General features: G+C 34.5%; 2 protein-coding genes across 11 annotated transcripts in view; one reads left to right on the top strand and one right to left on the bottom strand.

The window, feature by feature from the left end:
- The window catches only part of Seipin (lipid droplet biogenesis associated protein seipin), an 81,210-nt gene extending 79,752 nt beyond the window's left edge, over nucleotides 1-1,458 (bottom strand). For 2 of the 10 annotated variants that reach the window (XM_085816916.1, XM_085816919.1), the window contains exons 1-2: nucleotides 1,129-1,255; nucleotides 348-556 (exon numbers count right to left, since the gene is read on the bottom strand). Coding sequence is in view for 6 of the 10 variants with exons in the window: in XM_085816913.1 (XP_085673039.1) it covers nucleotides 1,129-1,289 (161 nt within the window). In the remaining 4 variants the exon portion in view is untranslated. Of the gene's footprint in view, nucleotides 1-347; nucleotides 557-1,128 lie in introns of all 10 variants that reach the window. The other 8 variants (XM_085816917.1, XM_085816913.1, XM_085816910.1 and 5 more) reach the window with 8 other exon arrangements.
- A 270-nt stretch (nucleotides 1,459-1,728) lies between these two features.
- The window catches only part of LOC118195187 (acyl-CoA:lysophosphatidylglycerol acyltransferase 1-like), a 52,398-nt gene continuing 28,819 nt past the window's right edge, over nucleotides 1,729-25,307 (top strand). Inside the window, exons 1-3 of the mRNA XM_035366449.2 lie at nucleotides 1,729-2,065; nucleotides 16,440-16,664; nucleotides 21,739-21,953. Coding sequence (XP_035222340.1) covers nucleotides 16,442-16,664; nucleotides 21,739-21,953 — 438 coding nt within the window. The 5' untranslated portion in view covers nucleotides 1,729-2,065; nucleotides 16,440-16,441. The remainder of the gene's footprint in view (nucleotides 2,066-16,439; nucleotides 16,665-21,738; nucleotides 21,954-25,307) is intronic.

Here is a 25,307-nt window from a genome sequence, read left to right as displayed (position 1 = left end):
GAGCACTTGGTTATAACAAGCAAACATCACAGTCCCTTCACGCTCCTTATACGCGAGTTCAACTGTATTAATAACTCTAAAGTAATAAAGATACTACTCCCTTGTTAAAGAGCATACGAATTTGGCAGCATCTAAAACTTACACGTAAGAGATGAGCGATTTAATTTGCTACGACTAAGTGACCACTTCAAAATGGAAGAATTTTAATAGACTTTTCAAAATTATTAATTTAAATAGAAATACTACAGCTGTTAATAAATTATAACCAATTAAGTTTCAGGTCAATCTTTTAAAAATGTATCTCAATTTCTTTTCCCTGTTCATGGTAATAAAATTAAAGGATGCACCTTCTAAGCAACTGAGGCCCACCAGCAGCCGAGCGATAAAGTCGCTGAACTCAAGTAGTTCTGTCCAAAGTTCGAATCCTAGGAACAGGCTGGCTGCAAGGGCATTTTCGTGGTTTTCCCCATGTGTAATGTGTATACAAGCAAGCTTCCCTTAGAAAGTCCTCCATAAAGGCATCCCTTCCCTTAGGCAGATAACCTTCGAGGCTTTGCTGTAATCACATAAAGCAAAGTATAATCAACTGAATCTTAAAATAAAATATATATATATATGGTTATAAATCTAAGAAGAAAAATTCTATGTAAATCACATATAAATTACTTAAGGATACGAATGACCACAAATGAAGTCATATACCACACTTCTATTTAGTATTTTTTAACAGACTACAAGAATCTTGAACAAAATAACTTCATGATGCAAATTGCCCTCAGCAATATTCATCTCCTTTCTTCACAAAAAATTAAAACCTTTTTGATCAGTTGGTCATTATTTTAGAGTCAGTTGTCTCTGTTTCTCTCTCTCTACACACACACATTGTTTCCATTGAATAACATACCATTAACTGATCGGAAATCTTAATCACTACCCTGGGTTAGCGCCAAGCAAAGGCATTCTTATCTGAACACCTGTTCAATCGACAGATTAATACACCTATTCAAGTTAAGATTTAAGATATTCAAATATATCTATAAACCTATAAAAGAAACGCATTTTTAGTGACATAAACTAAAGCTGCTCTTCAGTAAAAACAATTAAATAAGACATATATACTTTACGCACTCGTAGCTGAGATAGACTGCTTTGACGTGTGCGAATGCAGGAATATATAAATAATATAAAAGACCATACGAAAATATAGAAAACCATAGTAAAACACAACAAGATAAAGATATAAAGCATATTTTAAAGATAAAACCCTTAATATCTGATGTGATTTCCATATTTGAGGCTTTTGTTTTACTTTAAATGCACATTTATACTATTAAGGAAATTTAAATTAAAATTACAAACAACTTCACTGTAGCCATATATTTTTTATGTAATGATGATATGGCTGTGTGTGGCTTGATTTATTTTAGAAATAGAAAGGTCTTTAAAATAAATTCCAGAGGTATGTTTAATTAGGCTATGTGCAAATACGTTGCCCTTTTACGAACTTATAATAATGTTAATTAATTATTTTTTGAAATGGTACATTAAAAAATTTTGAATTTAAATGGTAAATTGCAAGTCACATTACCCTGGGATTTAATTATTTTTTATTATTATTACTTTATGAATGAATTGTATTTTTAGCAAAATTGCAACCTGAATTATGTGTATCAAATTACAATCCTCGAGATGGAGTTAGTATTAAATTCTATTGTTGTGTTTTTCTGTCGAAGGTGAACTTCGACTACGACCGCGTATGTTGTGGTGTGCAGAAGAATGTTTTCATATCAGTATGTCTTAGATGTACGATCTGTATTAACTAAAGGTTTCGACGTAAACAAGAGTATTACATCATAATCATTTCAAAATCAGAGATTTTGGCAGTTTGTCATTGACAGTTACCACCACCGAAAGAAGGCTATCACGATATCTCCTTTTTTATTTGTATTAACATTTTCATCCGGCGTCTGTTTATTGATAGTATTGGATTATTTATAGATTTTCTGAATGAGTTTTCTATTTAAAGGCACATTTTAAAAGGTGCAATTTCATATTCAACATTTCGGTAAGTTTTTATGCAGCTAATAGCTACAGTTATGCTAATGAAGTAATATGTAAATAAGAGGGGGTGTTATTTTAACTCTTTTTATGTAATACACAGTTCTTTCGTGTAGAAAATTATTTTTATACTTCTTAAAAGCTGAAATAAGATACTTGTCGTTTTTTTCGGCAGCATTCCTATTAATATTTTTTTAATGATAATTTGTTTGTTTATTTTAATTCTCAAAAGTATTTTTTATTTTAATTCTCAAAAGTATTATATCTATATAGAAAAGAGAATAAAGTGTTAATGACAATAAAATTTATTTTCAGGTATGGTTTTTTTGGGTTATCAAATATGGACCGTTAACAGAATGCATTATATATTAATATATGGACTTCCTTCCATTGATTACATACTTTATTTTTTGTGTGCATATTTCTGTATTATGCATTAAAATTAATATGTAATTATGTGCATAAAAATAATATTAATTATATAAATTATGGAGAATTTCTCATGTAATTTAAAAAAACACGCTTTAGGTTATTGAAATGTCTAAAAATAAAAGCAATTAGTTTAAAATCTGGTTATTTTTTAGTAGATCAAGCCCTTATGAAAACTGTGTGATACTCATATTATCAAAAGTCTGCAATAATTGATTATTTTTTTATTTTTATTAGTGTATGCTGTTGTAAGGATATGGTTTTTCTTTCAGTGCTAGGTGGATTTTTATTAGAGATAATTTTGCCTTTGATTAAGGTAATAAACAGAGGGACCTATTACTTGAGTAAATAATGTATATAATAAGCATTACAAAGATATTCCTTATCAATGTGTGAATAATTTCTCTGCAGTATTTAATATAACTGCTTAATAAATTTCTTGAATTAGAGATTATGGGATAGACTTTAAGGTACCCCTTGTATTATGGCGAAGTTGTTGTTTGATTTATCGTCGTTCCATAACTACTAAAAATGTTAAAGTACAAAGCAATGCAAAGCATTATTGAAAGAGAAAGCTAATTCAAATATCTTAGTTCACATGGAACTAAATAAATTGCAATACAGTCAAAAGTCGTTAATCCGGACTCGTCGGGACTTCGGCGATTCCGGATTATAGATCATCAGTTTAAATCTGGTAAAATGGCATGCAGAAATTATAAAATTAAAAATATGAAACCGTAATTTACGAAATAAAGAACAATTATGATCTAAAGGGTATCAAAATTTACAAAAAAAAAAAAAGCTTAATATTTATTTGTTTACTTCATTAAACATTTCTTTCAATGTAAGTTGTTTAAGTTGCTTCGTTTTTTTATGTGATAATACATTCTCTTTAATTCTATAAACAGACATAATTTCTTGTTCAGTTACAAAGTTCCGCTGTTCAAGTCCTATAATTGCTGTGTCGAGAATACCGACTAATTTGTCAATTGAAATTTTTTCGTTTTCAATAACCTCTGTCACTTTCTTCACTATCGGAAGCGAATTATAATGACGAGGCATTTGAATTAAATCATATCAAAGACGGAGTACATCGAGATGAAATACTACATTTAGTAAGAATTATAAGCCAAATAAAATAAAAACATCTGCCCTGAAGATAAGGATAGTGCTGACAGATCAACTTTCAATTCATTGCGTGCCGCAGCGTTAAAGATAAACAAAGTTTAGATAAACAAATGTTAAAGTTTAGATAAACAAAGGATATGCCTTTATCCATTTTTTTGCAGCAATTCCACTTTTTGTTTAATGGACTCTGAAACATACTTTCGCTTTGTAGATCCTTTACATATTAGTAAATATATATCGAAAATTCTATTTGACATAATCGAAAGTTCAAGCTTACTTTTATAAAATTGCTCTAACAGTCTGCAAAAAATAATAAGCCGGATCCAATTCGAAGATTAAAGAACAATGCAATCTTTAACATTAACTGAAATAGATAATTAGATAATTTTAGCTTAGCTTATACCGTCCGTTATACATTAAACGCGCATTTGTAAACGTATTTTGCGCACACGCACATGCAAATTCGCAGCCGTAAAGGTCAATACGACGCATGCGCAGAAAGTTTGTAGTTTTGAGGTCCGGATTATGGGTGTCCGAATTAAGGACTTTTGACTGTAATGATAACGAACCAACTAACTAAACATAAACTAACTATAATTTTCAACCAGCCATGCAAGATAGTTCTAGCATTTTCTGCTTCTCGAGATTTCTGTAAATCAATAAGAGGATGGAATTACAGTTACAGTTAATGCAGTAGTCAATTACATATATTCAATTTCAATACAAATTCCCGAGATATCCATTTATTCAAAGTTAAATTCACATGATCCTGTATTTTCACTTTTCCAGCATAATTTTCTCTTAAAATTTATCTCGTGCTGCATTGCACAGGGAAATACAACAATTTAAATTATAATTCTACTAAAATTATCTATTTAAATACAAAATTCCCAAGAACTGCATATCCTGGGCAGTACAATCCCTGGACGGGAAGCCAATATAATCATTACGTTACAATAACAAACAACATAAACAATAATTACAATAGGTAACTTAAATCAAATGCTAAATCAGTAAATGAGTGCACAAATTTACAAATTGAGAAACAAAAAGGACTATGGTCTTATACTATTTACATTATATACACTACATACTATGGCCATAGTAAGGAGCTAGCCTGTTGTAAAGAATGATTTTGGGCTTCGAATTCGGAGACTTATGGATCCGAACTACAATATTATTAAGCCCGCTTAGGATTGTGTAAGGACCATCCAAAGTTGATAGGACAGAGTCCTTTCCGTCGAATCGGATTCCACAACCACACTTTGTCTTCTTCATTGAATCGATGTCCTGCAGCTCTCGTGTCGTATCGGGTGAGTATCTTATATCTCACCAAGTAGAGTCGCTGTCTTGCAAATCTGTTCATCACTTCAAATGGGCCTGGAGATCTTGGATGTACTTCACAGGCGATGAAGGAGTATCCGGAGGGCGACCAAACAAAAGATCACAAGGCATGCGAAGATTACAACTAACTGAAGAGCGTCTGAGATGAGGAATAGCCACTAGTCCTCGTGGACAGCACTGTAGTAAGCCAGTATAAATAGAGGTAACTTTGTGTCCCAGTCCTGTTCGTTTCTGGAAATTACCAATGAGAGGTTATTAAGGATAGTTCAATTCAAACCTGTCTTCCATGCCGTCGGTCTGGGGATGTAAAGGTGTTGTTGACAATGAGGATGTGGTTGTTGCCTGTGGCAGAGGTCCCCAGGATGTCAAGGGTGATATGTTCAAAAGGTGCTCCGATATTGTAGAGTTGTAACTTCCCTTGGCTATGTTTCTTTTGTCTTTTCTGACCTGCACAGGCACCGCAAGATCGGCACCACTTTTGCACGTCATCCTTAGCTTTACTCCATTAAAAGCGCTCATGAACTTTTTGCAAGTTCTTCATTATTCTGAAGTGGCCTCCTGTGGGGACTGCTATGTAGTTCTTTAAAGACGTCTGGGATCTCCATCAGAAAGCTTTTCTGTCATTCTGACTCAAATTTCCAGGACAAGACTTCGTTTTTTAATATGGAGCAAGTCCCAGAGAGCCCAGTATTGTTTTGTTGTCGGAGTATAGATCGAAAATGTCCTTCCAGGTAGGTTTTCTGTTTGAGGACTCCATCGAGTCAATTATGGGTTTAATGTCGCAAATGTTCCAACTGGTCTTTCTTAACCTTATCATCACTCCACGAGTCCAGATTAGCCAATGTTGATGTAGTAATTTGTCATGAGACCTGATTAAGCAGCTCATGTTTCTCTTCAACCTTAGTATGATATCGGGAGCTTTCTGAGCAGTGGTGTCCAGACAAGGCGTTGACGTTTCCAGGTGAGAATCCCTTCTGATGCTGGCTAGTTACATCCTTAGATGCTGAAAGCAGTTTGTTGAAGGTCCAAGAAAAAATTTATTTCCTTAGTAAGTCAAATCTGACCATGCAAGGACCTGTAGCATCTGTTGTTACATATGCTGTGTATTGGTAGGTAGCATCCAAATGTGATGTTTACATATAACTTCACTATTTGGTGCAGTTTTATTACCAGACACAGTCTGAAGGGTGTCAAAATGAGTTTATCTTTAAATTGTTGAGCTAAATCTCTGAGAATGGTGGTAACATTGGCTCCTGTGTCGATGGTCATATTGCAGGGAATTCCATCGATATGCCCATTGATGAATAGTCCATTACTGTTGCGACTCCCTGCAAAAATCTTGAGCACTTTAAAATGAGATTTTTTGTTATCATTCAAACTCCACTCCGTGAGATGGCCATTAATTTGTTTTCTGCATCATTGCTGGGATATCGTCTTATTTTCTGTGCTCTGGGGTGTTCTGCAGTTCCTCCATACGTGGCCTTCAGCACCACAGTTCCAGTGCTTTAGAGATGGTTTCTTGTCACTCCTATTCCATCTCAAAGCATTGTGTTTTCTATTTAAATCGTCTGTCTTGTTTTTGATGCTCGCGGGTATCTGCAGTTCCTTTGTATGTCTCTCTCACCATCGCAGCTTCAGCACTTTAGTGACAGTTTCTTCTGAGTCCTATTCTGTATCAAAGCATTCACTTGCCTTGTTAAATCATCTAGGCAATCAGCCATTTGAGCCTCTGTCTTTGGGACTTGAGCAAGTCTGATTGGGTGGCGGTTTCTACGAATTGCTTGCTGGGCTGCCTTGAATTTCATGGCGTGCACTAGAGTGCTTTTTACGTCCTTTACATCCGTCATTTGCAGAGCTTTCTGTATTTCAGGATCCTGGATACAGTCGATGAAGTATTGCAGGTACAGGATCTCTCGTTTCTTTCAGGCACTTTGAAAAAACGAGATGGGACAGCCTTTTGACATCCATGGCAAGTTTCTCCTGGGATGTTCTGCAGTTTCTTCGAATGTGCCCTTCAGTATAGCAGTTCCACCACTTTACTTTCAGTTTCTTGTCACCAATATTCCATCTCAAGGCATTCAACTGTCTAATTAAATCATCTAGACAAGCAGCCATTTGATCCTCTGGCTTTTGGAAAAGAGCAGCTCTGATTGGGTGGCGGTCTCTATGAGTGGCTTGCTGGGCTGCCTTGAATTTTATGGCATACACTAAAGTGCTTTTCAAGTCCTTGCTATCCATCATTCACAGAGCTTTCTGTATTTCGGGATACCAGATGCCATCGATAAAGTACTGCAAGGATAGGATTTCTCTTGTTTCTGTCGAGCATTCTGAAAAGGCGAGATGGGACAGCCTTTTGACATCCGTGGCAAGTTTCTGGAGTATCTCCATGGGCTTCTGTTGACGAAATTTTAATTGAAACCTGTTTAAGCTTTTAAACATTTCTTGCCAAAGTAAAGCTCCAATGCGCCTGATAGAGCTTGAAGTCTAGTCTCTAGTTTTCTGGAAGAGTTTGAAGAATATCTGCAGTGTGTGCTGTTAGAGAAGCAGTCCTTAGCTTGGGAAACCCTCCATTTGCTTCTGCCACTATAGAAAATTGTTTCTTATGCACTTGCCAAGAGGTCTTTCCGTCATATGTAGATAATTTCAGAGAAGGACGAGCAAGCATCGGTAAAAATTTAAAACCATGTGTATTGCTCTCTGTTGTCGCTACAAATTTCTTCAAGGTATTAATTTCTTTCATGACTGCAGAAACCCTGTCATCAGTTTGTTGTTGGACTGCAGAAACTCTTCCTTCGATTTGTTGTTCCATGGCCGAAACTCTATCTGTTCTTTGACAGAAGAAACTTTTTCTTCATTTCGTCCAACATTATTTTCAACCATGTCTATTCTGCATTCCATAGCCTCAGATTTGTTTTCTATTATGCAGGTAATTTCTCTTTTTTATTTTTTCTTGTCCTGCTTCAATCTTTACTAGACCAGCTGTCATCTTTTAACTGATTCTTGACCAGCTTCCATCATTTCTTGAAATGCAACAAAGGCTGCCACCAATTGCCTTAATTGTACATCCATCATTCTTGTCACTGGCATTCAATCCCACTTCCAACACCAAAAACTGTTGCGTGCAAACAGGGTTCTTAATCGATTGATTCCACAAGTCTGATAAAAGTTTAATAAAATTTATTTTTTTCAATTGAAATGTAATAGAGCACTGAAATTTTCTTCAGAGATGTTCGTAGAAATGTTTACAGTATTACACAATATAATCAGTAGTTATATTTCAAACTACTAAAAACATTAAAATACAAAACGTTATCGAAAGAGAAAACTTAATTTAGATATCTCAGTTCACGCGGGACTAAATAAATTGCAGTAACAATAACTAAGCAACTAACTAAACAAACTGAGGTGAGATGTCTCTCTCCAATTTTAAATAGTTTTCAACCGGCTGCATGAGATAGTTCTAGCATTTTTTTCTTCTCAAGATTTATGTAAATCAATAAGAGGATGGAATTATGGTTACAATTTGCACAGTAATCATTTACATTTGTTCAATTTCAATGCAAATTATTGAGATATCCATTTATTCAATGTTAAATGCAAGTGCTCCTGTATTTTTACTTTCCTGGCATAACTTTCCCTTAAAATTTGTCTCGCACTGCATTGCACTGGGAAATGCAACAATTTTGATTATAATTCTACTAAAAATTATCTATCTAAATACAAAATTTTAGAAACGTATTTAAATGTGTTTATCTTAAAGCAACTGTTTTTAAAGTTTGGGATTTTAATGCCTAGGTGAAATTTTTTTATAAAAAGTAATATTTTTAATTACATTTCTATTCACACCATTACACAGTTTTAATATCCATATGCAACTAATGTTGCCAAATATAACACCTAAGTATTAAAATTTAATACATATTTTTACATTTAACATGTATGAATTGTACTTCTTTTTTAGCATTTTTTTTTTTTTTTTATTTTTATTTTTTATTTATTTATTTTGTTTATTGTAGCAACATAGTAATAATAATATATCTTTTTTTGGCTGAAGGTTATTCTTTATGAGTTCACATCTTTATGTTAAGAATTTCTTTCATATGTAGAATAGCATGTACCTTCCTGTGGGCTGCATTCTCATCCCTAAGGCCGTTTGCTCGTTGTTGTACTGATTGATGTTTTATCAGACTTCATTCAAAGATTTCTTTTGCACATCTATGAGTAGCTTGACTCCCATATCATTGCTGCTCCTTATCATCAGCTGTATTAAAACTTAAAATGCATGTTTCCTGTTTCGAAGTTGTATGCAGTACAACCTTTTGATGCCCACAAAGGCTCACCTTGTGGTACTTGAAGGTTGCATCAAATTTCGAAACTTCTACCAAAAGCATTGAAAACGAGCTTCCTTGTGTGTGGAATAAACAAGGGGGCTATCTTATTTTTAGTGGAATTTATAGTATAGAAAAGTTCAAACTTGTAATATTTTGAAATACCAAGCAGTTTGATACCTTCATTTAAGTGATTAAGATATTTATCCCAGTTGTTAGATTTTCTTGAGAAGAGGTTGGGGTTGGTTTTTCAGTTCAGTGCTGGGTACAAAGAGCAAACCAACGGGCAGGTGTGATATCCTGGTGAACCTTTTATAATAAGAGCTAGGGGGAGCTCACAGGGACCATATTAATAAAAGTTACAACTCTGACCAATGGATTCTTCTGCTCACGAATCAAAGAATTTAGCCAGCTATGAGACTTAATAAGGATGCATTGAGCATAAATTTTTCGAATACACATTGCAGGCTTTAATGATACAAAAGGCCTCACATGTCAAAGGGTTGGATGAGACTTGCCGAAGGAGCAGGTTTCTATTTTGTCTTATGAAATGTGAAACTCCATTGATTTATGGTCTTGTATCTCTTAGGCAGAGAAGTGTGCTGCGAAAGGACACTTGAGATGCTAATGAGTGGTAGACATGATGCCGATCACAAAAATTTATACAGTACAAAATTTCGTAATCCAGACTCGTCGGAACTTCGGCGATTCCAGATAAGGGGTTTTTCCCGATTATAGATCATCAATTTAAATCTGGTAAGATGGCATGCAGAAATTATACAATTAAAAATATGAAACCATAATTTATGAAATAAAGAGCAATTATGATCTAAAGGGTATCAAATTTCACAAAAAAGAAGCTTAATATATATTTATTTACTTTATTAAACATTTCTTTCAACGCATGCATGTGTAATGTATTTTATGTAATGTATCTTTTTGTGGCTTTGAGGTCCGGATTATAGATCATTCCGGATAATGGATGTCCGGATTACGAACTTTGTACTGTACTGTAATGTTCTAGCTTAAATATACTTCTTTAATTGGTAGAACTTAGTAGAACTGAGCAGTGACTATTTGCTAAGTTCTTGTGGTGTAAATAGCAACTCCAAAAAAGGGTTAAAATACTCTTTTATTTGAAATCTGGTTGTTTACAGATGGCCTTTCTTGAGCATACGGATAGCCAACACTTTTGGCTTGAACTTAAAACAAAAAATGTAAAATTAAACTCTAAGTAGAATAAACAGCCTAATCTGCACAAAGCTGTTACTGCATAGTTTCTGTTATCTAAAAAGCTTTAAGTATATGTAGAAATTTATTTATTCAGGACACAGGTAGGCCATAAGCATGTACAACAAATACTCATGAGTATAATAAATAACTTAAATAATACAATTCAGCCTAATTGTCTCAGTCTGCGATAGAAGCAAGACAAAATTTAGTGGTACAGTGTATCTTTCGTTTGCTAATCTTATGATAGCTGATACTGAAACTGCTGAACTATTTGCAGATTAATTTATTGAACTCATTAATAGTGAAACGTCATCTTCAGAACAAATTTACAGTGCTGATGAAACTTTTTTTTTTTTTTTTTAAACAATTTTAGCATGCGCAAATGCTGCAGGAATGCACAAGTATAGACTTTTCGTAATTCTAAGGAAAACACTATGTCGAGTATTTAAAGGAGTAAAGATTTTCCCATTATACATATCATGCAAGTAAAAGAGCATGAATGACGCAAGCGTTAATGAACGATTAGTTTGAAAATCATTTCATACCTGAGGCTCAGTAACATTTGAATTCGGTTGGTTTACTTAATGATGCAAAAATTGACCTGATTGTAATCAACTGTACAGCCCATATTTCACTTAAAGGTTTCAGTGAAAGATAATGCAGGGTGTATTAGTACAGCGGTGACATACTTTCATGAGAGATAGAGTATACCCAGATGATGGGAAATCACACAGCAATGCATGGTCGGAAACCCTTTCCTGGCACGGCAGTGATGACACAAAACGCAAAAAAATGAAGGACACAAACGGTGAGACAAAACATGTTTTATTATGTTTTGTACAGCAGAAACGTACAAATAAGAAGAAAACCAACGATTGTCATTAAAGAAGGTGTTTGAAATTACAACTCTGGACTGTGATGCAGGCCTCATTTCTTTGGTGCATGGAAGATCTCCATCATGAATGGAAGATCGCATGGAAGACACATGATGCATGTTTCCTGCATCATGGTCCGGGTCATAATTTCAAACACCTTTGATGATGATTATTGTCTCTGTATGTTGTTTTTTCTTTTTTCTTGTGCTGCAAAAAATGATAGCTGCAATTTTGAAGGTTTGGGGATATTGCAGACCAAAGGTGAAATTTTTCTATGAATGGATTTTTTAAAGAAATGTAGAGAAGCAGTAATACATGAATATGATATAGTAGAAGTTTTTCATTGCGATGACAATACCTCAATTATCAATCAATTAACGAACACCGCAATCCGTAGTATGGTTCTAGATCCCGAAAATACCACTACCAATAGTGAAGAAAGTGACAGAGAGGTTTAATGAAAACATAAAAATTTTGATTCACAAGTTTGTCGGAATTCTGAATACAGCAATTACAGGACTTGAATGATGGAATGTTGTAATTGAACAAGAAATTATATCTGTCTATAGAAAAAAAAAAAAAAAAAAAAAAAAAAAAAGAAGAGAATGTATTAGCACAAAAAGGAAAGGAACTGAAACAAGTTACAATGAAAAAAATGTTTAATAAAGTAAACAAATAAATATCAAGCTTTGTTTCGTAAATTTTGATGCCCTTTACATCATAAATGCTTCTTTCTTTATAAATCACAATTTCCTATTTTTAATTTTATAATTTCTACTTGCCATCTTACTAGATTTAAACTGATGATCTAACATCCGGAAAAATCCCAAATCCATAATCGCCAAAGCTCCGGCGAGTCTGGATCTCACACTTTGCACTGTAATGCTGTATAGTTTACGGTAACTGATGGCAAATCATTATGCTTTATCATCTGAAAGTGGAAAATTATTTTCTTATGGCACAAGACTATAGGACTCGTGTATGGACTGCTTGTGGGGACTGGGATTTTATTCTTTAGCATTTCTTGAATGTGTTTTGCAATGATTTTTTTCCTGGATCTTGTCATGTCAATATAGTTTGCGTTTTACAGGGCGGCACCACCAGTATCGATTTCATTATTAACGACTTGACAAAAACTGGGCTTAGACTCAAGTAATTTATAAAATTTCCTTACCAAGATTCCCAACTTCTCTTTTTCTCCTTTTGGCAGGTAACAGAGATCCACTTCAGGTATTTGACTTTCTTCCTTCTGTTCTCTTTCCTTTTGAATCAGTAAATTAGCATCTTTAAACTTTAATTTTGCACCTGCTGTGCATAAAAAATCAGTCCCCAAAATAACTAGCACTAGCAAATTTTTAACTACAAAGGAGGTAACTCATAGCTTCTCATCTTTAATTTGAAAGTACAGACCCTTTTTCCCAAGGCATATGCACTGCTTACCCTAAATGGCAATTACTTTCGGCCCTGTTACTTTAAAAATATGACGCAGCTTAAATTTTTTTCTAAAAATGTCTTGTGACAGGAAACTGTATTGAGCCCTAGTATCTAATAGTTAGGATAGTTGTTAGGACATTATTTAATGAAATTTGAATTTCTGGCAGCGCCAAATTTTACATGACCACAGTATTTAACTCTTTTGCAATGGCACACCTTTGTTTAAAACGCTTGTGTGAGACGGAAGGGAATCAAAGGTAGTCACTGTACAGGACGGAGGTTTTGCATCGCTAAGCCTAATTTTATAAAAAAAATCAGAAAAAAAAAGTTTCACTTCTAGAATCGTAATTTTTGGTATCATTTTAGATTATTACTTCAGCTCTTATATATGTTAAAATTAGCACTTAATAACCTTTTTTTTTTCTGTATTTTACATGAAAATATACTTAAAAAATTGCTTGTCTTGTAAAATAATTTTTGGAAGCGCTATTCAAATTATTCCAAAGTTTTAATTGATAAAATCCATCAATAAAGTTTAAAATTAATAAAACAACACAATGAAGACTATTTACAATAATAAGTAACAAAATTTAAGATGAAGACTAGGGTAAATCTCGAAGCACAGAGAAAAATCACTTTATAACTCTTAGAAAAAGTATAGCTTTCTAACTCTTTAGAAAATGAATCATCACTCTCATGTGTGTTAGTAAATAGCTCATTAACCATACGAGGGTATTCTTCCTCTAAACAGCGCCTTCCCGCCATAATAGACTGGAGGTTAGGCTTTCCAAAATAAAAAGAGAAGAAATGGAAATATATATGAAGGCAATGCAAAACGTAACAGAACTCCACATAGTAACCCTAAAAGACTGTACATAGTAGAGGGAAAAAATAGAATAAAAAAAAGGAATTGGATGTAAATCAGACATGCGAATGTTTATATCAGCATGTGGCAATTTAAAGAGCCCACCTCTATTTACGCTTCCCTCCCCACCCTCGCAACAGTTGATGAGTAAAATACCAAAGTCAGGCAGAATGTATCAAACTCAAGGTCAGGAACCTAAAACTTTGTTCATTTCAAAAGTAATGGACATAGGATGCCATCTAGTGGTCTTCAGAAAAACGTTCCACCTTAAAATGCGTATACGTATCACCCATCCTCTGAATGCAATTTTTAGTGATGCGTGGATGGGATGCCCGGCTGTAAGAGACATTCTTAGGGAATGCATATATGGGATGCCCGTCCTGAAAGAGTTAATTAACTAAAGAGGAATTTTCCCTCATCAAGGGTAATAGTACCCTCTTGTCATCGGTCACCTGAAATTAGTTTAAATTCTGTTTCTTTTCCGCCCCCCCTTTTTTTTTTGTTTGTTTGTTTGTTTTGTTTTGTTTCCCCCCATGTTTACTCTGGTCATCACTAAAATTTCTCTTCCCCCCAAATTTCTACTGCTGCCCTTTGTGGTTGCATCTGTTTGCCGATAGGGATTCTGCCTATTCTGGCTACCCTGTGGTCCTTGCTGGGGTGAAAATCGTAAATACTGATGAGCCAACCTCTGCCCGTAAGTCAATGTACTCATTTTCTCTGATGCTCACCAACATTCAAATTTTACGGCCAGTTGAAATAAGCTTTCGAATGTGTTAGGATTTCTGACCTTGAAAAAGTCCTGAATCGGTGAAGCAGACGTGGTACAATTACCTCTATTATTACTTTGCTGTCTGACCTCTTGCCGTACATTAAATTTAATACTTGAAATTTTAGTCCAAAAGGGCAATTTGCACAGAAGAATTATTAATTTCATTTTGGTATTTTGCATTAGTTCATTGTAAATATCTGTTCACTTTTCAGATTGTTGCCACCAAATATTAGAGCCCTGTTTTATATTTAATGAAATTAAATAAATATCTGCATAAATGTATGTTTATTTCTCGCATTGTGATAAAACTGGTACCTAGAGCCATCAAATTTGTAATAACGTACGCTCCCCTCTCCGAATATAGGCATCTGGAAGTCCAAATTTTGAATTTGTTTTATTATCTATTTCACATTTTGTAAATATTTAAGGAATTTTTGATTAACAAACTCAACAATTTCAAAGCGAGTACTGGCAACACTATACGATAAAAACATTTTTATTTCCACACGCGAGTCTGTGTATCAGAAACTCTAAAGATATGCTCATTTAAAAATTATTTTGCGGTATTGCTGTTGAACTGAATTTTATGGTTTAAGTGCAAAGAGCATGATATTTAATAAATAAAGGTAACTCACGAAACATTAAAAAAGCACCCCTCTGGACATAATATAAAATCTAAAAGCTCTCATATTTTTATTTTTTTTCTTAAAATGAAATTGGCTAGTTCTTCTACCTTATTTTGATATTTACTAAAATGTTCTGCTTCCAGCTTAGCATGATCTTTTACTTCTCAAAATGCTTTTACCAGAGCATTTTATAATGTTTCCGAGGTGCATTTTTAAGTTCCTGGCTCACTTAGCAGGAACTTGTGATTGCTGTTGTGCCAGCTTAATGCTTATACCTGTAAATTTGCTATGGCAGTATTTTTTTCTTTTTTTTTCTAGTTCTGGAACAGGCTGCAATGTAAAATCTAATTCCAATTGTTCTAGAAACAACATTATGGTAACTTTTCCATCGAATTTCGCAGCAGGTTTCATAGCGGCCTGCATGGTCTCGACTATGATACCAAACCTCTTCATTAGGTTAACTGATGCCACTGGAACTCAAAACCAAAATAAATTTCCCAGTTTCCAGGGACATAGTTCGGCAGTAATTTGAGCGCCAGTGTGATGTTCTAGCTTAAATAAATTCCTTTAACTACTAGAACTGAGTAGTGACTGTTGGCTGTGTTCTTGTTATGTAAATAACAACTCTGAAGAAGGGCTAAAATAACCTTTTTTTTTTTTTTTTTTCAACTTAAGCTATTTGTAGATGGCCCCTCTTGGGCATACAGGAAGCCAACACTTAAAATTGAAAATGTAAAATTAAACCAAAGCTAAGTCGAGGAAACAGCCTAAGCCGCACAGAGTTGTTATTGCATGGTTGGCTTTTGTCTAAAAATCACCGTCATAGGCTAACAGGCATGTAATAAGCAAGGTGGTAATTTAGGAAGCTTTAATTCATAGCAACAACGGGGCTGGAAGGCAGAACATGTTCCCTCTTCTAGCTGTCTAACTGAAGTACCTCAGACTTTAGCTTAACTAGTAGTTTCTCCCCTATTTTACATAAAGCATGAAACTGAAAACTCATTCTGGTAGGAAAGTATAGGTATGCTTTTTAAATTAAGGATATTTCTTTATGTATTTTCTTTTGCAGAGTTACTCTTATGAAATTTTTATTTGCAAGCAAAATTTGAATTGAGCCAAATTGAAAAGAAAAAGAAATGAGCTAATGTGACAGATTTAATAGAAAAGTGCCTTCTTCTTTTATTTAATAACTTATGTTAAATATAAACAGCTTTCTTTATTCTAGAGATACTTTTGATTTAATTTAAACTGTCTGTGTAATTAAAAAAAGACTTTTTCTTAGTTTTTTTGTTTTATTTTAATAATCTTAAAGTGCTAAATACTGTTTTAACTATTCAATTTCTTTTTCAGTAATGGATCTTAATAGACTTCTCCATGTAACAAAAGGCACTCTACATGTATGCTTTGTTATAGCTACAAATCTGTATTGTATTCCTACGTACTTATTATGGATGTGGGTATTCCTCCTTCCTTTCCGAATTATTAATCATCCTGGTTACTGGTATATTGAAGGAGTCATGTTCAAATGGTTACTTTCTGTGGTTGCTTCTTGGAGCTGGAAATCGCATTACTATAGTAAGTTTTACTAGATGGAATTTTGTCATGTGTTTACAAATATTTATTTTGTTTTGAATAAAAAAGAATTTATTTGTTGCTATTATCTCTTTATGATAAGAAAAGCTTAAACATATTATTAGGCAAAATGAAAGGATGAAGATTACATTGCATAGAAATTTTGTGAGTATGTTATCTCATTGTATTCAGTAAATAAAATTTAGCTGTTAAAATCCTTATTTTTATTTGAGCATCTCATGTATTTTAGACTTTCATAATTGATTCTTAAATTTTCGCATAATTCTGAAAGTGATTTTGTATTGTCACAGCCAACCAGCAGCCAAGCATTTCTGAACACTGATAATTTGACCCTGTAAATCCTGGTGAATGGTCTGATTTCATGCACATCTTCATGATTTTCCTCAAGTGTAATAGCTTCAATACAAGTTAGCTCCCCTTAAAAATTCCTCCAGAAAGGCATTTCTTCCGTTAGGTAGACACATACACTTCACATGCTTTGCCATAATCAAATAAGCCAAACCTTTTTGTATTGTCAAGACAAAAAATGCAAGTATTAAGATTTGTTAATGTGATATTCTTCAGTTCCTCTTAAACTGCCATTTTGCAAGGGAGTCCAGATTAACTGACATCTCATTTTATTAAATATACTACTAAAGTCTAATTAATAAATAAATTATTATTGTAATTTTTTTTGGGAAGTAATGCTTTTAATATCCATCATACTGTGTTTTTCTTCCTATAGTATATTTTCGTACAATATATGGGTATCGTGTAAAGTATATTTTTGTATACTTAATGGTATCTTATTGGCTTTAAAAATTAAACAGGTTCATAGAGATTTCACAGTAAGTAGTAATATTGTGTATATTTTATTGTGCCAAATTTCTATGTATGGTACTTCTTTGTTAATGTGACTCCAACCATATTTGTTGACTTTAGATTTGCACCAAGATATCAGCTATAATTTCACCAAGCTCATGAAGCATGAATGTAAAAGTAAACAACACAATATATAATGTTATGAATTTTTTATTTATTTAGTTTGCTATTTTTAATAGAATTGTTATTAAAATTGTTTTATACTCCTGTGCAAGCAGCATGAGACTTATTTGAAGAGAAAGCTACTATTGCTGTTAATAATTGTAGCGAATTCGCGGTGAAATCGTATTAGCTATTGAATGTTTTAATAGTTTAAAAGATAACTACTGGGAGATATTGGAATATTGTACAAATATCTCTAAGGACATTTATGCATTTGTTTTTATTTGTTGTGATAAGAATAAATTTTATTCACTTTTCATCGGACTTGTGCATTCAATTTATTACAAACCCAAACGCAAGCAACACTTTTTGGTGTCAGAATGGGGTTTGAATGCCAGTCGCAAGAGGGATGGAAGAACAATTAAGGCATTCCTGGCAGCCTTTGCTGTGTTTAAAGAAGAGATGAAAGATTCCGTTGAAGATGAGATGAAAGCGTGTCAAGATTCCATTAAAGAAGAAATGAAAGCAGGTCAAGAAAGATGGAAGTTGGTCAAGAATCAGTTAAAGTAGAGATGAAAGCAGGTCAAGAAGAAATAAAAAAAGAAATTACCTGCATAATAGAAAACAAATTTCAGGCTATGGAAGGCAGAATAGATGCTGTTGAAAATAAAGTTGGACACATTGAAGAAAGATTTTCTGCGAACAAATCGAACGAAGAGTTTCAGCCGCACAACAACAAATTAAAGAAAGAGTTTCTGCCGTGCAAGGACAAATCGAACAACAAATTGAAGACAGGGTTTCTGCCGTCGTCGCCAAAGAACTGGACACATTAAAGAGATGCATAGCCACAGCAGGAAGCAATTCAGAGGGCTTTAATTTTTTACTCATGCCTGCTCGTCCCTCTCTGAAGTTAATATAAGTATGATGGGAAGACCTCTTGGCAAGTTTCTAAGATGCAATTTTCAAAAGTGGCAGAAGCAAATGGATGGAATTCCCAAACTAAGGCCTGTCGTATTGCTGCTTTTCCGAGAGCAGACGCAGTGGATATCTTGCAGACTCTTCCCGAAAACCAGAGATTAGACTTTGAAGTTCTATCTGGTGCACTGGAGCTGCGCTTGGGAAGAAATGTTTGAAAGACTATACTAGGCTTCAATTAAAATCCTGCCAACAGAAGCCCATGGAAACACTCCAAGAACTCGCCACAGATACTGAAAGGCTGTCCCATTTCATTTTTTTCAAAGTGCCTGAAAGAAACAAGAGAGATCCTGTCCCTGCAATACTTCATCGACAGTATCCAGGATCCTGAAATACAGAAAGCTCTGCGAATAACGGATGTCAAAGACTTGAAAAGCACTTTAGTTGTATGCCATGAAATTCGAGGCAGCCCAGCAAGCCACTCATAGAGACCGCCACCCAATCAGAGCTGCTCTATTCCAAAAGCCAGAGGATCAAATGTCTGCTTGTCTAGATGATTTAAGTTGAATGCCTTGAGATGGAATATTGATGACAAGAAACCGAAAGTAAAGTGGTGGAACTGCTATGCTGAAGGACACATTTGAAGAAACTGCAGAACACCTCAGGGCACGGATGTTAAGACGTTGCCTATCAAGAAGGAGGGAAACTAATTCATGACCATCTTGCGAGGCGGAGGTTGCCAGATAATGAGAAGCCCCAGTTTGAAGTGCTCAAGATTTCTGCCGTGAGTGGCAGCAGTAATGGACTATTCATCAATGGGCATATCGATGAAGTTCCTGGCAATATAATCATTGACACAGGAGCTAATGTTACCATCATCTGGAAAAATTTAGCTCAACAGTTTAAATATAAACTCATTTGAACGCCATCCTGTATTGCCCTCCAGACTGCTTCTGGTGATGAAATTGACATAGCTGGGAAGTTAAACATGAACATCACGTTTGGAAATACCGCCTACTATCACACAGCATATGTGGGAGATATTACAGATCCTTGCATACTCAGATTGGACTTTTTAAGGAAATACAATTTTTCCTTGGACTTTAAAAACAACAGACTGTTTTCAGCATCAGAAGATACCACTATCCATCATCAGAAGGGATTCACACCTGGACACGCTGACATTTTGTCTGAAAGACCATGCTCAGAAAGCTGCCGAAATCGTACTAAGGTCAAAGAGAAATGTGAGACTAGTGGCTGTTCTCATTCTCAGATTATCTTCGGGCATGACTTTCATCTGCCTTGTAATCTTCTGTTTGGTCGGCCTCCAGATGCACCTTCATCGCCTGAAGAATACATGCAAGATCTCCAGGCCCAGTTTGAAGTGATGGAAGAGCGAGTCAACTTGGTGATGGAAAAGGTGAGGACTTAATACGACACAAGAGCTGCTCGACATCGATTCAATGAAGGAGACAAGGTGACTCAACGGAAAGGATTCTGTCCTAAACTACAGTCACCTTGAGATGGTCCGTACATAGTCCTAAACAGGCTGAACGACAACGGGGTTCGTATCTTAAAGTCATCGAACTATAAACCTAAAGTCGTTCATTACGAGAGGTTAGCTCATTACTATGGCCATAGTTCGTATTGTATATAATTATAAATAGTATAAGACCATGATTTTGACCATTTTTGTTTCTAAATTTGTAAAATTTGTGCACTTATTTGATTTGATTTACGTTACTTATTGCAGTTGTTTATTTATTATTTATTTTTGTTGTTGTTATAGTAATGTAATGTTTATTGTTGCTTTGTAAATTTGGCTTCCTATCCAGATATTTTACTGCCCGGGACGTGCAATCCTTGGGAAGGGGGCAGAGTTATGGATTTTGTATTTATTTAGTTTGCTATTTTTACTAGAATTGTTATTAAAATTGTTTTATATTCCCGTGCAATGCAGCATGAGACTTATTTGAAGAGAAAGCTACACCGTAAAAATTAAATACAGGAGTACGCACATCTAACATTTTTAATAATAGATATCTTGTAATTGTACTCTTTTAATATCCAGAAAAATCGAGAAAATATGAGAAGTTTCTCGTGCATGTTTAAAAAGCTTATAAAAGCTGGAGGCAAACATCTCAGTTCTGTTGTTTACTTATTGCTGTTAATGATTGTAGTGATTGTAGTGTAATGCAAATACCTCTAAGGAAATTTAGCCATTTTGTTTTTATTTGTTGTGATAAGAATAAATTTTATTCGCTTTTCATCAGACTTTAATACTCACAGTTCATTTTTTATGAGTTAAAAAATTCTTAACATTATTATTTTATCACATGTCATTGTTCCAGTGAGCTGGTTCACTTTCACTCATATTAAGCTGGTAGTTACAACATCTGGTAGTACATCAACTCCTCTGCCCTAGAATACATAAATCTATTAGCAGTGACGTTATTGGCATGTTCTGGAACCGCTGAACCAATTTCTAGCATGGATGCCTTTCTTCTTTTTGCAGTTTTTAACATTGCACCTCCAGATGCTTTCGTCATTAGTATTTTTAAAGGTTCATGTTGTGGCCATTTTTGCATACTCCTTTGTCGAATAAAAGACCTATTTCTGGAAAATTTGACATGGCATCTACCTTACTTTGTAAATTAAAGATTGCTAATGTCATATTCACAAAAAAAGCAGTGAATATAGTATTTTAAAATAACAAAATGAACCTCATCAATAAATGAATAATATAAGAACATGCGGCGAGAATGAGATTGCAGCACGGTGCTAATATACGATTATGTGGTGAGGTATAAGAACATGCTGCCAGTGCTTTATATGATCACGTGGTGAAGTATAAGAACACATGGTCAGATTTGAGTCTGATATCTCAGTTGATTATCAATTCAGTCTCAGGGGCCTCTATAAACAAAGAAGTACTGTACATATTCAAATGATATAATATTACTATTTAAATGTATAAAGATAAACTTAGTTTTTGTTTCTGTTTAGTGGATTAATTTTTAAAATTGATCTTTGGTTATTAATTGGTGTTCTTCGTTGTTTGGGCATTATTTTTATTGTTGTTCAGTCCCATTTACATTATATAATCGAGATTTTAGTGAATATAAACATCCCTTTTTATAAGTTGAAAATGTATATATAACCAAATATATATTTTCAGTTGTGGAGCTAGGAGATGATGTTAATTCCTATACCAATGATAGGTGTTTGTTTTTGGTAAATCATCAGTCTACAGCAGATGTTCCTTTTTTAATGCTGGCTTTCCAGGCGAAAGGAACGGTTCTACAATCCATAATGTGGATCATGGACCGCTTATTTCGATATACTAATTTTGGGGCAGTTTCTGTAACTCATGGAGATTATTTTATAACTCAGGTTAGTTATGTACATTATTATTATTATTTTTTTAATTTATAGAAGTATCTGTGTTTATTTGTTTATTTTGGGTTTATACCATTTTAACACTTAACTTAATGTGTCCAGTTCTCAATTTTTTATTATTAATGATAACAGTCTATTGTAGTTTTAATTTCCTTTTCTGCTGAATTCACCCCACCTGAAAAAAATTAATTAAATTTGTACATTAATTCATTTAGTTTTCCTCCCCTTTTTTAAAATGTATTAACTATGTTATTTTTGTTTCCATCTAAATGGGAATTGAACTTAAAGCTTCTTTATGTTACAACCAGCCCACCAGCGGCCGAGCGGTAAAGTCGCTGAACACTGGTAGTTCGGTCCGAGGTTCGAATCCCGCGAACGGGCTGGCTGCATGGGCGTTTTCGTGGTTTTCCCCATGTGTAACGTGTGTATGAGCCAGTTTCCCTTATAAAAAGTCCTCCACGAAGGCATCCCTCCTCTTAGGTAGATAGCCCTCGTGTGCTTTGCCGTATTCTCAATAAACACATACAATATATACACCAAAGCCTTTAGCCCAGAAACTTGGTGGCCGCGAGTCCAAAAACAGATCAACCTCTTTTCGCACGCTCTGTGCGGAATGGAAGATTCACCAACAAGATTTAGCTGCAACTGTGAAAAAAGGTAGAAATCTGAGCGATGTCTGGGATATATGGTGCTTGTGGCAAAAGATACGCGAAAGATGTCGCGAAGTGAAAACTGAATTAATTGAATGAGAAATACTCAATCGTCTGTGAAAAACTGTTTCTTTTTTGTTTTGTTTGCTTAATTTCTTTTATACATCGTTCTAGCTTTATTATAGTATTTGAATAGAACATGTGGCAACGATAAGATAATTCTTTAAATGATGTAAATTTTGTGCATTCTGAGTTATAATATGAACGAAACATAATACTGTTAAGTAAACGTAGCGCCAGAGTGTCGCTATGGTAAACAAAGTGAATTTTAAAAAATGCATTTATTCTATTGTGGTTTATGCGCTGTCGCCGAAGTAGGTTTAATTCAATCTAATAAGTTTAAATTAAATGCAAAAAAAAAAAAAAAATGCGTATAATTTAATATTCCGTACAAGGAAGTCATGTGGTGTACACATCAGACATTTTTTTATCATCAAAAAGTGGTCTGGTGTTGGGAGAGTAGGTAGTGGCTGTTATTCGAATACAGTTGTCCAAGTATTCATCAGTGAGCCTGTTTCTGTACTTATTTTTAATAAATTTCATATTGGGAAAAGAAATCTCACACAGATATATAGCCTTCACTCTGAGATAAACCTGATAACTCTGGGATAAACACTGAGATAAACAGATGTACAATTATGGGTAAAAATGAATATTACATATGGGTAAAAAATAAAATTTCGAAATAATCCATTGACAGAGAACGCTTTCTGACGAAATATGTGCGTTTAAAAGTTATTTTATGTTTAAAAGTTATTTTATATATTATTATACGTATTTATTCTTTTTTCGAGTCCACCAGCGGCCGAGCGGTATCGTCGCTGAACACTGGTAGTTCGGTCCGAGGTTCGAATCCCGCGAACGGGCTGGCTGCATGGGCGTTTTCGTGGTTTTCCCCATGTGTAACGTGTATATGAGCCAGTTTCCCTTATAAAAAGTCCTCCACGAAGGCATCCCTCCTCTTAGGTAGATAGCCCTCGTGTGCTTTGCCGTATTCTCAATATACACATACAATATATACACCAAAGCCTTTAGCCCAGAAACTTGGTGGCCGCGAGTCCAAAAACAGATCAACCTCTTTTCGCACGCTCTGTGCGGAATGGAAGATTCACCAACAAGATTTAGCTGCAACTGTGAAAAAAGGTAGAAATCTGAGCGATGTCTGGGATATATGGTGCTTGTGACAAAAGATACCACTCCAGTACGTACAGATTCCAGCCGGTGAATGCAGACACATGTGGTCTTGCATTATCTTGATAGAACAAGCTTATTGCTCTGAAACTCAGTTCGACGTTTTTCTTTGATAGCAGCGTCAACACAGACTAGCATCTCGCTGTACCTTCCATGCTGAACAGAAATAATTACTGTCGAAAGTTTCCCTTTTTCCAGACACTCTTTGTGGATAATACCATGTCAATCCCATCAAATACTAAGCATGATCTTTTTGTTAGTCAAATTGCTCTTTCTTTTAGGCTTCTGTCCCTTGTGAGCTTGCTGTCGCCGTTTTTCTTTCTTAACGCCAAATGCCTTATAAAAATATCTCTCGCATAACGGGAACATATATCGGGCTGGCTGCATGGGCATTTTCATGGTTTTCCTCATGTGTAACATGTATATGAGTCAGTTTCCCATAGAAAGTCCTCCACGAAGGCATCCCTTCCCTTAGGCAGATAGCTCTAGTGTGCTTTTCCATAATTAAATAAACCAAAACCAAACTTAATGTTACAACCCTCTCTTGTTTAGTGTTATAAACATACTCTACTTAAAAAGCTGTAGATGGAAGCAATGTTAAATAATTTGTTAATATTTTTTAATATTCATACATGTACACATGTCTGTTTAAGAATTTGGATTCAAAGGCTAAAATTCATTCTCTTTTTTAATACTTATAGAATTCTTTTCACAAATAAAAAGAATTTTGTTTTAATGAGCAGTAAGCTAAGAAAAAGTCTCTATGAACTCTAAAAAAAATTAATTTCTTGCACGTTGTAGTTTTGCATCAAACATATTTTTAAAAATAAGTGTTCAAATTTGTGAAATATAATGTTTAACAAAGTATTGCAGTTAAAAATTATTTCTTACTTAAAATTAATTTTTTTTTATCTTAAATGCCTATTTAGCAATGAATGAAAATCTGACATTCAGTTCCTTTTCCAACATGTTATTCTATTCGTGATTTTATGTCTTTAAAGTGCTATATTAAGCTATCAAGGCATATGCATATTATTGATACTGGGTGTTTATAAATGAATGGTGTGGTTTTAAAAATTAATAATAAATTTATGTATTTTTTTCTATGGGCAAATGTTACAGCATAAGCAGTGGCAACTGTCCATGTTTCTGATGCATTTATCAGTTTCCTTCAATATATGCACCCTTGGTCACATGACACACATCTACATGGTAATCAAATTCTTCCCATACCGTCATGGCCACCATGACGTTCTGCGGTGCATGCTTGATTCAACCGCAAACTTCCTCAAGGGATATTGGTAGTACATAAACTCGGTCTTTAACAAACTCCCAAAGAAAGAAATCACATGGGTTAAATCTGGTGAATGGGGTGGCCGCGGGAGAAGGTTTTTGTCTGCTGTTGCAGCACGTGCATTTGAGCATTGTTGAAGAACATGATTAAGAA

This window comes from Stegodyphus dumicola, chromosome 5 (genome assembly GCF_044657685.1).
Source record: "Stegodyphus dumicola isolate Sdum_Otavi_A_Nest chromosome 5, ASM4465768v1".
Taxonomy (NCBI): domain Eukaryota; kingdom Metazoa; phylum Arthropoda; class Arachnida; order Araneae; family Eresidae; genus Stegodyphus; species Stegodyphus dumicola.
Note: the sequence above shows the minus strand (reverse complement) of the source record. Positions and strands in the feature narration are given on the sequence as shown.